At 40.0% G+C, this 12752-nt stretch overlaps 2 protein-coding genes across 6 annotated transcripts in view; one reads left to right on the top strand and one right to left on the bottom strand.

Moving 5' to 3' along the window:
• Window positions 1–1222, top strand: part of nfkbid (nuclear factor of kappa light polypeptide gene enhancer in B-cells inhibitor, delta) — a 6684-nt gene extending 5462 nt beyond the window's left edge. Inside the window, exons 10-12 of the mRNA XM_031853432.1 lie at window positions 70–186; window positions 333–497; window positions 593–1222. Coding sequence (XP_031709292.1) covers window positions 70–186; window positions 333–497; window positions 593–664 — 354 coding nt within the window. The 3' untranslated portion in view covers window positions 665–1222. The remainder of the gene's footprint in view (window positions 1–69; window positions 187–332; window positions 498–592) is intronic.
• A 676-nt stretch (window positions 1223–1898) lies between these two features.
• LOC116386861 (FXYD domain-containing ion transport regulator 6-like) lies at window positions 1899–12511 on the bottom strand. 5 transcript variants are annotated; one of them, XM_031853438.1, is made up of 13 exons: window positions 12156–12511; window positions 9822–9881; window positions 8764–8787; window positions 8518–8541; window positions 6909–6983; window positions 6261–6297; window positions 6126–6163; window positions 5996–6032; window positions 4705–5921; window positions 3764–3799; window positions 3547–3621; window positions 2788–2825; window positions 1899–2689 (listed from the first exon to the last, which is right to left on the bottom strand). In XM_031853438.1, exons 2-8 carry the CDS (start codon window positions 9871–9873, stop codon window positions 6025–6027), a joined length of 258 nt encoding a protein of 85 aa, XP_031709298.1. In that variant the 5' UTR covers window positions 9874–9881; window positions 12156–12511; the 3' UTR covers window positions 1899–2689; window positions 2788–2825; window positions 3547–3621; window positions 3764–3799; window positions 4705–5921; window positions 5996–6024. The 5 variants fall into 5 exon arrangements, with proteins under 5 accessions (XP_031709298.1, XP_031709295.1, XP_031709296.1 ...); XM_031853435.1 differs by lacking the exons at window positions 6126–6163; window positions 6261–6297; window positions 6909–6983; ... (2 more) ...; window positions 9822–9881; window positions 12156–12511 and having other exon boundaries at window positions 5996–6033; XM_031853436.1 differs by lacking the exons at window positions 6126–6163; window positions 6261–6297; window positions 6909–6983; ... (2 more) ...; window positions 9822–9881; window positions 12156–12511 and having other exon boundaries at window positions 4705–5886; window positions 5996–6033.
• Between the last annotated feature and the right edge of the window lie 241 nt (window positions 12512–12752).

The following is a 12752-nucleotide window of genomic DNA, read 5'->3' as shown; positions in this document are numbered from 1 at the left end:
CCCCCCCCCCCCCCCCCCCCTAGTTAAATGTTTCAGTCTGACCTGCGGTTTTCACTCATCCACTTCCAGGAAATCAAAAGTAACAAGACGGTGCTGCACTTGGCAGTAAAGGAAGGGAACATCGATCTGGTGACTTATCTGCTGAGGATTCCCCTGTCGAACATGAAAGACTTTGTCAACTTGAAAGTGAGTCCCACTCTGGCACAAAACCAAAACTGGATTTTAAAAATGCAAGTGTTTGTGGGTTTATGTGAATTTCCAAGTATATACTGTATACATACCTGACTATAAACAGTCTGAGTCATGCTGCATTTCCCCCCTTTTGCATATAGGCGCATGGTCACACGGCTTTACACATGGCAGCAGGTCTCCATGGTAACCCCCACCAGGAGGAGATCCTGCAGCTGCTTCTGCGCAGAGGAGCCGATCCCAGTATCCGCAACCTGGAGAACGACCAGCCGGCTCACCTGCTGCAGAGCGGCCCCCAGGGAGAGCAGGTGAGCAGCTCATCATTGTTGACAGCCAGCCAGACGTGCACTGTTTCAGTTTTTGCCAAGGGTTAGTTATCATTAATGTATGTTTCAATTTCTAGCTCAAGCTCATGCTGAAGAAACGAAGTGCTTCCTCTCGTCGACGTATCGTGTCCTTGCAGAACCAGGAATGACATGGAAATCCCCACTTGTAATCCCCATTTGGAGGGAATGAGTTGTTAAGATGTTGCCTCTGTTAAGAAGGGGATTTACAGTTTATTATTATGTTGCTTTGGGAATCTCTGGCCTATATATTGTTAACAAACTAGTTTGTCATATTAATCTCTGGATATAATTCATGAGTCTTAAATTACCTGCGATTTGGTGTCTGTAAAAAAGGCTCTATTTATTTTTCTACGCGTAGGCCGAATTATTCATGTGTCGGCAAAGAATTTCATTCCAAAATGTTTAAACTGTTCCGACTATAACAGACATTTTAATTTATGTATTTATTTTTATCAAAATGGATATTTAACTTTTGGAAATGAAAGCTTTTATTAAACGAACAGAATTGAAGAGCATCTACTAACAGCAGAGGTTATAGACGTCGCTGTGGAAGGTGGAGTGGTATTCGTTTCTCTGACAGGCTACACTCCCAGTTTAACGTTGATTTCTATGAAATCGTTTGTATGACCTCCAGGACAATGTCCCTGAAACCCCTCTGACACTCTTGTCAAAACCCCCCCCATCATGACAAGTCATCATATTGATACACTGAGTGATGGTTTTGATTTCGGTCAGCATGTGTACTTATGTTAAGAATGCGTGTGGTAAAAATGAAAAGGAGCTATCACATAATTTAACTCTCTATCTGTATGCATCATACTTACATGTGTAACATCAAGTACAACTTTTCTTTGTGGGAAAAGAAACTTGACTGTATGTAAAACTATTATGTATTTGAAACTGGTTGTGACAAATAATGTTCTTTTCACAGAGTAATTACGTGAGTAAGTGAGGTGACAAATTGTCTGACTAACTGTACATTTTAGTCATGAGTCATGAATAAAGGTACAGTAACACTTGTATTTAAAGCTCCATCTAAATGTTTTCCAAGATGGAAAATACATCATCCCACTAGAAAGGGATAGTGTCAAGAGGATTATAATTGTCGAGCATAATTTCCACTGAGGTTTACTGCAATGATAATAAACCTTAGTCACAGATGAAGTGAGGTTTGTTTTTTGTTGTAATTTGAGAGATTAATTAGGTTTCGATCTGCCTCTCACTTATGTGTCATCTCTGTAAGATGATATAAATTCCTGTAAAGTAAACAGGAAATATCAATCTCATAAATAAACAACCTAATACTAATGTTGGATATTGTATATAATGATAACATTGTTAAAAGACACTGATAAAATCATCCTGACTAGACAAGACCTTTATTTGAAACGGGGGTTTCATTTTCCAGCTTTACAGGTAACATAATGATTCGTACCTTTGCCTTGAGATTCAAACAGAATGAATTACTTATAAGCAAACTCAAACACTGTATTACATCATTTTCCAAAGCATTATAAAATAAAATACATAACTGAACATTGTCTTTTATTTTTCATCAATATATTATGCTAGCGATTTCATTTTAGCATGTTCAATTTTTGCTGATTCTGTTTATTAGTTTCTTCATTATTTTGTCATGCTAGAAAAAAGAAGATATCAACAGAAATGAAGAAAAATAACAACAAAAGACAATTGCTACAATTGATCAATGCGTGCAGTTCCTTTTTTTTCGATCTGGAGATTTTGCTAGTTTATGAATATTCAATCATGCTCTTAACTTAATTGTTTTACAGGAGTCAGATGTAAAGAAGAGCAACAACAATTATTGCATTTGTTTGATTAAAAGTACCCTTTCAAGTTTCATGGTTGGTCATATTATTTTTTTCTTTTATTCCCAACACTCGCATATTAATGAACAATCTGATATTTGATCACTTATTGAAAGACTTTCTACATAATTCCATGGGAGACTCAATAAAACCAGGTTAGGATGCGTTGGAAAACCTTGTTGATCATCTCGCTGGCAGAGGTATATCAGCCAAACAGGATGGCCATAAATAATCAGTGTGTGTGTGTATTCGCTGGCGTGGTTCCTGTAACGATGTCCTCCATTTCAAGTAGATACTATATTTTCTATACAGTTTGAGGAGGCACTGCAAAAGAAAAGGAAACAAATATCAGAATTGCAGAGAGAAAGTGAACATAATTGAATTCAAGCACATAATGATCCTGAGCAGTGAAGTGAATTTACCCTCTGTCTTTGGGATTTGGGTACCAGATGAGCTGGAACTGCAAACAGAAAAAGTGAAATTAGTAAGTATCTGAATTGTTTTAATTGTTTAGGATTACTGAAGTAAAGATTGAAAACTGTGGCCACAACTTCAACTTGGAGCTGGAGTTGGATTTGATCACGAGTATACATTATCCGGGTTACAGGATCCAAAAACAGTTGCAGCCACAGGGTTCTGAAGTAACTGAGAAGTAGCAGCCCTCGTCTTTCATCTCATCTCGCCATAAAAGCAGCATGCAATCAGTTCATATCAGATCAATATACCCAGTCACTACCAACACACGAGGAGTGTGATGCATACATTTTAGGAGCAAGCACTGAGATAAAGAGAACGTCATTTGTCATACGAGGTTCTGTGTAAAAAAATGTTTAATGTGTTGGAAGTGTGTTTTGGGGTTGAGTATGCAGAAGAAGGAATGGGGGTATTCTGAGAACAGGCATCCAGGGCAGGGATAGGAAAAGCTGTGGGAAACTCAGTATTAGTCAAAGAACAAGAAGATGTTTGGTCGGGTATTCCCTTCAAGTCAAATTCATACAGCATGCGCAGGCGGATCATCCACTGAGCTTTGCACAATTCTTACTTGGATGAGGATTTTACACAATTTGTGAATTTTTTACCTGTTTGGAAAATGATAGATTAGTTACAAAGGTACAGGTCATCACGTATACATGATTAAGCCTCTGTATTCAAGTATTATGTGAGAGAAAGTCTTAACTTACTGAGGGCTATTAAAATGCCAGATACAAACATGATTGCTGCAAGGACAACCCCCGTAGTCCGCAATGTCTCATAATCTACAAGGGACATAACCGCATGGGACTTTATAGGGGTGGGTTTATTATGAACGTGAAACATACTGTAGTAAAAAGTACAAAATATCATATGTTTTACATGGTGTTTTTGATTTATGAAAGTAGAAGATGGTGTATGTCTTACCATAATCAAAGTCACTTCGGTCTGGAAACATAGTTTCTGCAGAGACAGAGAAGGGGCGGTTATAGAAAACAGACTAAAAATGTTACTTTGAGTGCGGCTCAAGGGACAGCAATAAGCTTAAAAGGTGTGTTCAGTTCAGCACCATAGACAGCAAGGTTTGCAGCTCTTCAGATCTGCAGGCTTGACTACACAACCCCTCAGGAGTATTTTTTTTTTGTCCACTGAGAGGAGCTCAATGCAGCATCTTTGCTCAGCAGAAAAAGACGCACCATGAAAAAAGTGGGTTCCAAGCCAGCAACAAGATACAGGGGTATCATCACAGCAGCAGAGAAACAAAGAGAGATTCAATAAAAAAGTTGAAGAAGCCACTTGAAATGACTGCTATGTTTATCTTTTTTGACCCATTAACACTGTTAAAGAAAACTCTACTCTCAACCAACACAGTGATTTTGCAAATATAAGCGTGTTTAGGCTACACCGATGCCAGATTGTTAGAGTATCTGGACGTCGATATTGCGGCTTGCATTGATGCTGAACCCTCACACCCAAGTGGCTGAGCTGGCAGTTTGTATTTATTTCCGCTGTTTTCTCTCTGCGACAAAGACTTTACAGTTTCAGAGAAACATGTTAAGTTTTGTTCATTTATTCATCGCAGTGAGTTTGCGGAAAAACTCCCTTTGTTATAACACTGATCCATGCATCACTAGTACATTGGCTCTTGGCACTGAAGCAACAATGCGGCAGGCAAATTAAAGATGCGTATGAAACTAAAACAATTTGTTTCATTCATTCAAATAAAATGACAAATCAAAAAAAAAATGATTACACATTTAATAACCAAACAAGTAATTCATTCTAAACTCAGACAATCTGACAAACTGTTTCATGCATGTTACACCCTTGGAAATCCCATAAAAGAAGAAAAAAAAAAACAGTCAAACCTTTGGTGGCCATGGCTGCACTGTAGAGATGTAGAGGATCTCCGTCTCCCAGAAATTTAGCAGGATGCAGTTTAAGGTTGGATATGAATCGAGGTAGCTGGACAGGACAGCATGCAGAACTGCTTAAGAACCCTCTCTGCAAACTCAGCAGGGACCCTCTGGTGGCCACAGCAAAACACTGCATTCACAACGAAGGGTTACACCCACAGAGTGCCAGATCTGCCAGTACAGGGGATAGTGGGTCGCCACAGTAGCCCAAAATTACATTGAATAAAAGGGTAAACAGCTAATGTAATGCTACTATAAGGTAGTATGTATAACATTCTGCTGAGTATCATAGTCTTCTGTGGAGCATGCGAGAGTATGGGGGTGTTAACTGCATGTGTGAATAAATTAAGGTATTTTGGATATTTAAGAATCGATGCTGTAATCTGTCCGTATTGTGGATTTTGCACCAGATTCTCATCAGTTTGTAGTTTATAATGCCTTTTAGAAACGTTGCTTGCATGCTCAATATGCACCATTTTCTATTCCATGTGCTTTCTTTTGTGCAGTGCAGTCAGACCGTTCCTGCAACACCAGGGAGAAAATACAGTCTGCATACGCAGCTTTTGCTCTCGCAGGGGCTGCTATAATCACTACGGTTGAAAATCTGCCAATAAAAACAGCACTGAAAAGAGGGATAGGTCAAATTAAGTCTTTTTTTTTTTTTAAAGACAGCCCATTTCCAAGTATACTGCATAGTGCAGCACATAAATCATTCACAGTCTCACTGCTGGTGGTTACTACTGCATGTGCAACTGAAGTGTCTGCAGAGTCAGCAGAAGTGGGAGTGCAGCAAAATAGAGAGCTGTCCGCTGCTGGTCTGCTCCTAACGGCAGAGAACAAAAGAACGATGCATGAAAGCAGAAGGAACCTTTTCAAAGATGTGTTTTAATATTTTGCATCAATCTGAAAGTCATAAAAATACAAATGAGAATCACACTTTTACCACACTACACTACCACCATATAAAGTTGGCTCATTATCTAATAACAGCAATTGATGATAAAAACATTAAAAAGGAAAAAAAGGAGCACAGAGCAGCACTAAGAAATTGAAGGAAGCTTGTTGTGTTCATGGAAAGATTGTCCTCTGCTGTGATCAAGGTATTTGCTGCCACCTAATGGTAAGTCGATAACACTGTGGGAAGAGGTGGAGAACAAGATTGAGTTGTTCTGAAAAAAAAAAAAAATCGCTTTTAGCCTCCCTTTGCAGCAAATAGATTCGCAGATGTTTACAAGACACTAACCAGATCTCCGTTGCTCTTTGTCTTTGTGTCTACGAAGCTGTGGAAAGAGTTTTAGATTACTGTTTTATTTCAAAAGAAAGGCAATAAATCTACTTGATATAGTTATTATAATAGAAAGAAAAATATTTACCCCGAGGAACACCTCGTTCCACATCAGGACCTCTGGACCTGAGGAATATTAACAGATAATCAGGCTGGAGGGATGTTTTATCCGTTTTACAGAGAAGGGTCTGGTTTTTACAGGTTTTACTTGGACTTCACTCACCTTGACTTGTCACCTGATGAACAGGTACATTTTCGGGCTGTTGTTTTGGGGGTAAAACACAAGAAAAAAATTGCGACAAAATGAACATGAGACATCATAAAAAGAATGTATGCCGCTTTAACAGTCCCCTAACGCCACCCCCTTTAGGCTATTAAAAGAGGATGAGGTTGTTCCAAGCCTTGATGGGTGCATGATTACAGTCTTGAGCTTGTGCCAACAAACCCATCTGGCCAGCACGTCTTGGGAGGCCTTATATGTTTGCTTGTTGAACTTTCCCCACAATACAGGAGCCAGAGTGTTGAAGAATGTTCTTCAACACAAAGAGTGTTTGGGTCCCAATTAATTATTTATTGGTTGGTTTTGGTTTCAGGGCTAGCACTGGCAGTGACCGCATGTGCAGGCAGTTGAGGAGAAGGAACCTTGGAAGGACACTATGATTGAGGAAAGGGATAAGATGTAAAGGGCAAATTGCTCTGATGCACGGACCATGACCATTGAATGCTGGAATTGTGAGCATCAGTGTGCCTCCCTTTCAGACCTCTGAGAGAGACTGCGAGGTCACTGCACACATACAGGGATCACAGTGTGGTGACGGCTGACACTCAGCACTACACATCCGCTGTGTACTTAAGGTGGTCAAACACTTACTGACAATGAGGAGGATCCCCATGATGAACAGTACCACTGCGAAAACCAGGCCACCGATTCTCAGAGATTCGTAATCTGAAATGAAAAAAAATTCTTTGTTATGTTTGCAGAAGTGCATGGTAACATGTGTCAGCTTTGAGATACAAAATACCATACGCTTTTAAGCTTTTTACCACATTTTGAGTCAAGAGCAGCATTGCAGACATTTTTTTGCAGCCCCCTGATGGTCACGGGACACCACAAATTCCTGTGAGCTGCAGTCACCAAAACTGTTAACACCATGGCCAACTTTAACTCTGTATTTGTGTAGAAGCAATATGACATGTCTGTGTTTCCATCAATTGAAACAAAATCAAGGGAGCAGTTAGTCTGGGACAGGGTCTGCTTGTTTATGACATGAATGATAACATACTGTTTATGGGGATCACAGCTTTGTGAACATGCATCAAGCATTGTGTTGTTTAGTTAACAAGTTACCGAGCAAGATGGCAACTATCTGCAGACATTAGCAAATACATATTGACTACAATAAACTAAAACAAATATTTTTTTTTTATGGGAAAAAAAAAAAGAGTAAGAATTGGCTACTGTTGTTTTCTTAGCTGCCAGAATTGTTCATCAATCCTTTAGTGCAGTGGTTCCAAAACCTTTTGGCATGTGACCTCTTAAAATGAGGTTTGGCATATGTTAGATCCCTTGCAAACACTTTGACCTAAGGTTGTTTAATTCTAAGGAAGGTCAGAGGAGATGAAAATACCCACAACTTCATAAGAAAAAAGACAAATCTGAGAAAAATAAACATAAATTTGTGTAACAAAAGTATATTTTCCCCCCTTTCTTATCCCTGTTAATAATCTCGTGACCCCTCAGATATATCTTGGGACCCCCTAAGAAATCCCTACCCCTGAGTTGGAAACCACTGCTTATGGTCTTTCAATAGGGCTACATACTATGGTTGGAATAGTACAAAATGGGTGTGGAGAACACTTCCAAAAATGCCTATAGAGTGCTGCAGGAATGAGTCTTAAGTCTTGCAAATGAGTTGTCATTTTGCACTTCCGGATCTCTCTTCTCAGAGTCAATGGGTTTTTTTTATGGGTTTTTGGTCAGTTTGCAACACAAGCACAAGAGATATTTCACATTTTAATCTACAATACAAAAATATCGTGGTGTTCATTTGTGAAGATTGTCTTAATGAACAAAACGTGTAAATATCATAAACTTGTGTTTGTCACAGAGCTTATTTTCAGCAGTAATCCAAAATCCAATGGAAAAATCCCGCTGACTTCTCAAAGAAACCAGTGCGACGCTAACTGCCGGGGTTGGCCAATGAAACTGAAAAACATCCAGTACACTGACGGTATAGAAACTTTGAGTCATTTTTTGCACGTCAGTGCCTTAGATGGACTTAAAATCAATGACACAGGGGACAGGATGAGAAGTATTCGCAGTGGGACTACTCCAGAAGCTTGGCCTCGGGGTGACGGTTTTCCGTCACTTCTGAAAAAACAAGTGGAAAATGCAAACTCTCTCTCATCTGGAACTCCCAGATGTTTCCTGCGTAGAGGGTCGGACATTAAAAGGCCCCGTTCATCTGCTAAACACTCACCGTAATTAAAAGCACTGTCACTGTCTGGTAGGAGAGAACAGAGAGAGGAAACAAATGAGAAGCAGATTTACCCACTGACACACTTCAGAGAGCACTCATGATATGACAGCTATTCAGCACTTTAAGGGCCTCAGTCATCCATCTAGTCATTAGCCCGTTTGGTGTGCCAATTTATATGCCAGCTAGAATGAGTGTGCAGTTTATCTTAATTTGACTTGTCTAAGCTTCTGTTCAAATAATACCCACCTTTGTCCTCATCTGCCGCTGAGGCTGTGAAAAAAGTTTCAAAAATCATTAATCTTTATAAGACATTCACATGGTGGTGTAAGTGCATGTCAGCAAATGGTAACATTGATGGTCGTGAGGCAAATTCACTCTGTGGAGAGGCCCAAAAGGGCGAGCAACAATCCAGACATTATAAACAATTGTTTATAATGACCACAGGTGTCTGGGGGGGGGGGCATTTAAGCTTGGAATAGCACATTAAATGTTACATTATAACGTTTCTACTTGTGCCGGGCAACATTTCAAATCATTAATGCGTTCTTTTTACAGCTTTCATTAAAATGTTCAACAGACTGTGAACAGCTTTTAAATGTCAGCCAGTCCTAGTTGTGCTTATGTATATACTTTAAACTGATGTTTAATGCAGTAAAATGATAATCTGTTAACCAAATGTCAGTAGACTTGAAGTGTAAGTTTGCTTATTGCAACTTATTCCACCTTTAAAAACCAAGGTCAGACTCTAACAGACCTGAGAGTCAGAGAGGACACTAAAAAAAACAGGGATCTATCTCAAAGAGAAACAAATCAAAGACCAGAAACTTGGCAGCTGTGTGAATAAATGATTGTTCAAACTGCAGTTTATGCAAACATTTACACTATTCTGACATGGCTGTAGCAAAACCCTGACATGAAATTATTTAAAATGGAAAATATGAAATGGAAGTTATACTGAAAACAGCATCACTGCAATGCTAACAACGAGACAAGGCCTTTTATACACATTTGACCGAAAAGAGAACAAGCAGCAAGAGCAATGGCAAGCAGCCATTTCAAATAAGTGGTCACTGGAAATCAAATGGCCATGCATTGACAGTAGGAATGTAGGAAACTTACCAAACACCTCCCTGCCAAATGCCTATGTTATACAGACACATCAGCTGGTTTAAGTAGAAGGAACTTAAAAACACAACCAAAGCTACAGAAAGGGGAAGCGACTGAAGAACACCACGCTCACACAGCTGGCTTTCATAGAGGGAACAGCGTAAAGCCGCTGCACCTTTAGTGAAACGGATGCTCACCGAGTGCAGGAGCCAGCCAGGAGCTGAACGCAACCAAGACCACAAGATCCATTGTACCTGCTGATAAGAAACAACAAGGAAAAGTACACAACAATAAATACAAGTAATAAATATGCTCACTTGTTGGGGTAGTTGCTGTTTTATGAGGGCAATGTGCTGGGCTAAAAGAAAGTTGAGGCTTTTTTTATGCGACTTACAGATAAACTTTGTAACTCACTGACTCCCTTTAGACTAAAATAACTCTGCAACTTATAAACAGCCTTGCTGAGAACAGAGAGATGGCTGTTGCGAAAATCTTTCGCAACTCCCCTCTAATACCTCTCAGAAACAGCCAGTTTAAGGTTGGTGAGGACTAGTTGTTGTCCGAAAACAGTAAGGGATCAGAAATGGAAGAACATGGTTTATTTACCAACCAGCTTGTTTGCATTAAACTATATTGTTAATAGGGCTGCAGCTAACGATTCGTTTTCATTGTCAATTAGTCTGTCAAATATTTTCTCGATAAAATGATTTGTTGTTTGATATCAGAAAATGACTAAAAATGTCAATGATTGTCTTGTTATGTCCACAACTAAAAGTTGTTCAGTTTACTGTCACAGAGCATGTAATAAAACCAGAAAATATTCACATTTAAGAAGCTGGAATCAGAGAATTTGACTTGAAATTACTGAAACTGATTAATTTCATATCTGACAACTAATCGATTAATTGTTGCAGCTCTAATTGTTTTATATCGAAAGGAATAGTCAAAATAAAAATGAAATATAGCTCCAAAAACACTGGATCTGACATGTCCCAAAATGCATCTGAATAAGTGTTTCATTTGTGCCCCTTCAATGAGAGCATGCCTGGTAGGGACACAAAGCTCCATCTCAGCTAGACCACGTTACGTTATCAGGATACGTTTCTAAATAACAGGGCCTCCTGACTCTAGAGAAGAGGGTCTATTTCAGGCTCAGCGCCTCAGTACTCCAGCAGTAGAGTTGAGGGGTGCACGGCAAGGCCGGTGTTGTGTTGCAAGTGCTATTTGGTCAGTGGGTTCGGACCTGTTTTGCTGGGTCATCTAGTTTACAAATGGAACACGAACCATGGGGCTGTTTTTCTGTCTGTATGTTATCCAGGACATTCTTTTTTTACACCCATGTTGAGGTTCCACATCCAGACTGCACCTCCTTATTGGCCGCAAAGGTCGCCACACATGCACTGCATGACCAAAGTGCATACTTGTTGCAGTTGTTACACAGTTGCCGCAGTTCCGTGCCTTGGGAATTTATTTATATAAATAAATTCCCAAGGCACGACAACAAAATGTAATGCAGGTACGCACAGCTTTAGCTCCACGCTTGCAAAAAAAATTAAGCCCTGGAATAAAATGTTTTGCATTGCAAAGATCAAAGCCTACGTTAGCAGAGCCAAGGTTTCCCTCCCTGGCCCAGAGCAACGCTGGGGATTCATCCATGACTAGAGTGGGGGTGTGAACACGGAGCTGGAGTGGAGAGAAATGTACACTTCAACCCTGGGAACAGGATTAACAACAAAGGCCTGCCAATCAAGTTTAATCAAACAAATACAGGGTGAGTTATTCCAACAACAACTAATCCAATAATCTTGTTTGTTTGCCTTCTGAGTGATGTAGAGGAATAGAATGGAGAGACAGGAAACACGCCCATAAAGCAGCACTTTAAAAATGAATTACAATGGATTCTAATAAAGTGGGATTAACATGGAGAGTTTGTAATTAAAAAGCGGGGTTGCTTACATTTACACTTACAGGCGAGTCCATATGAGTGCTTTCACACTTTAAATACACATATCAGCGCGTTAGACACAGGCCTATTGGGAATTAAAACTTGGGACTCGGGACTTCACGTTTTTGTTCTCGCCGATTCACGCGATAACGATTAATGAACATTGTTGTTTGCTACAGTTTTCTGGCAGGACTCAAGTGTAAACAGTGTGATACTAAACTCCCATTCAACTTCTCAAATAGTGTGGCGTTTTCAAGCAGGATAGCGCAGCTTGACAACACGGTAAATTAAAGAAACCTACAACACGATTGGCTTGTGGATTAAAATTTGTGGGATCAACATGAGCGGTGGTTATGAGTAAACTACGGTGAAACAGAACAATTTAGTGGGAAGTTGGAGATTGGTTGGAAGTTGTGTTCAAAATGCCCAGCTAAAACAAAAAAGGAGGAAAAGCTCTGCAAGACAAAATCCTGTGCACGCGGATGTGTTTTGGAACACTAATATTCCGCCGTATTCATATTTGGCGTTGTATTTATGGAAATGTGTTCATTTCAAAGCATACGTTTGTACATTTACATGAACTTACCGTGTGTCAGCCTCCTGTAAGCTCTAACGTGAGTTTCTCTCCTCCGCTGAGCCGAACTTCGATAAACAAGTTTTCCACTTGTTACTTCAGCCAAGAGATTAAATATGATCCGCAAAACCTTCTCTTATAGCTTGCAAATAAAATGAAAAGCAGTGATTAAAAAGGAATTATTCTGTTGAGATTCCTCAGTAGCTATACTCGCTTGCCCCAAGTAGAGCTTTGTTCCTCCCTGGTCTTGCCTCAGGAATTAGCGAGAGAGAGAGAGCGAGAGAAAGGGGTGTGTGATTGCTCAGCCTCTGGAGTTCCTTCTTAAACTACCCTGAGCTCCCCTGAGCAGAGATAAACAGCACAGGGAGGGCAACAGTACAGTGCTCCTGGGCAGAGATATTACTCCCATGTGATTTGGTGCCAGCACAGATAGTAAAACCCGATTTCATAATGAACTGTAAATCGTGCTCATTTCCCCCAACAGCGAAATATAAGAGGCACAAGCAGCGCGCCTGTAGCACTGTGGTGTAATTTGGAGGCTTTGGAGACAAGCTCAGCGCAGTGAAGTGAAAGCATAAACACTGGTGCGCTCTCACGGTCGGCGCAGTC

This window comes from Anarrhichthys ocellatus, unplaced genomic scaffold, assembly GCF_004355925.1.
Source record: "Anarrhichthys ocellatus isolate YVR2014 unplaced genomic scaffold, GSC_Weel_1.0 scaffold13, whole genome shotgun sequence".
Taxonomy (NCBI): Eukaryota; Metazoa; Chordata; class Actinopteri; order Perciformes; family Anarhichadidae; genus Anarrhichthys; species Anarrhichthys ocellatus.
This window is presented reverse-complemented; position numbering and strand designations above follow the sequence as displayed.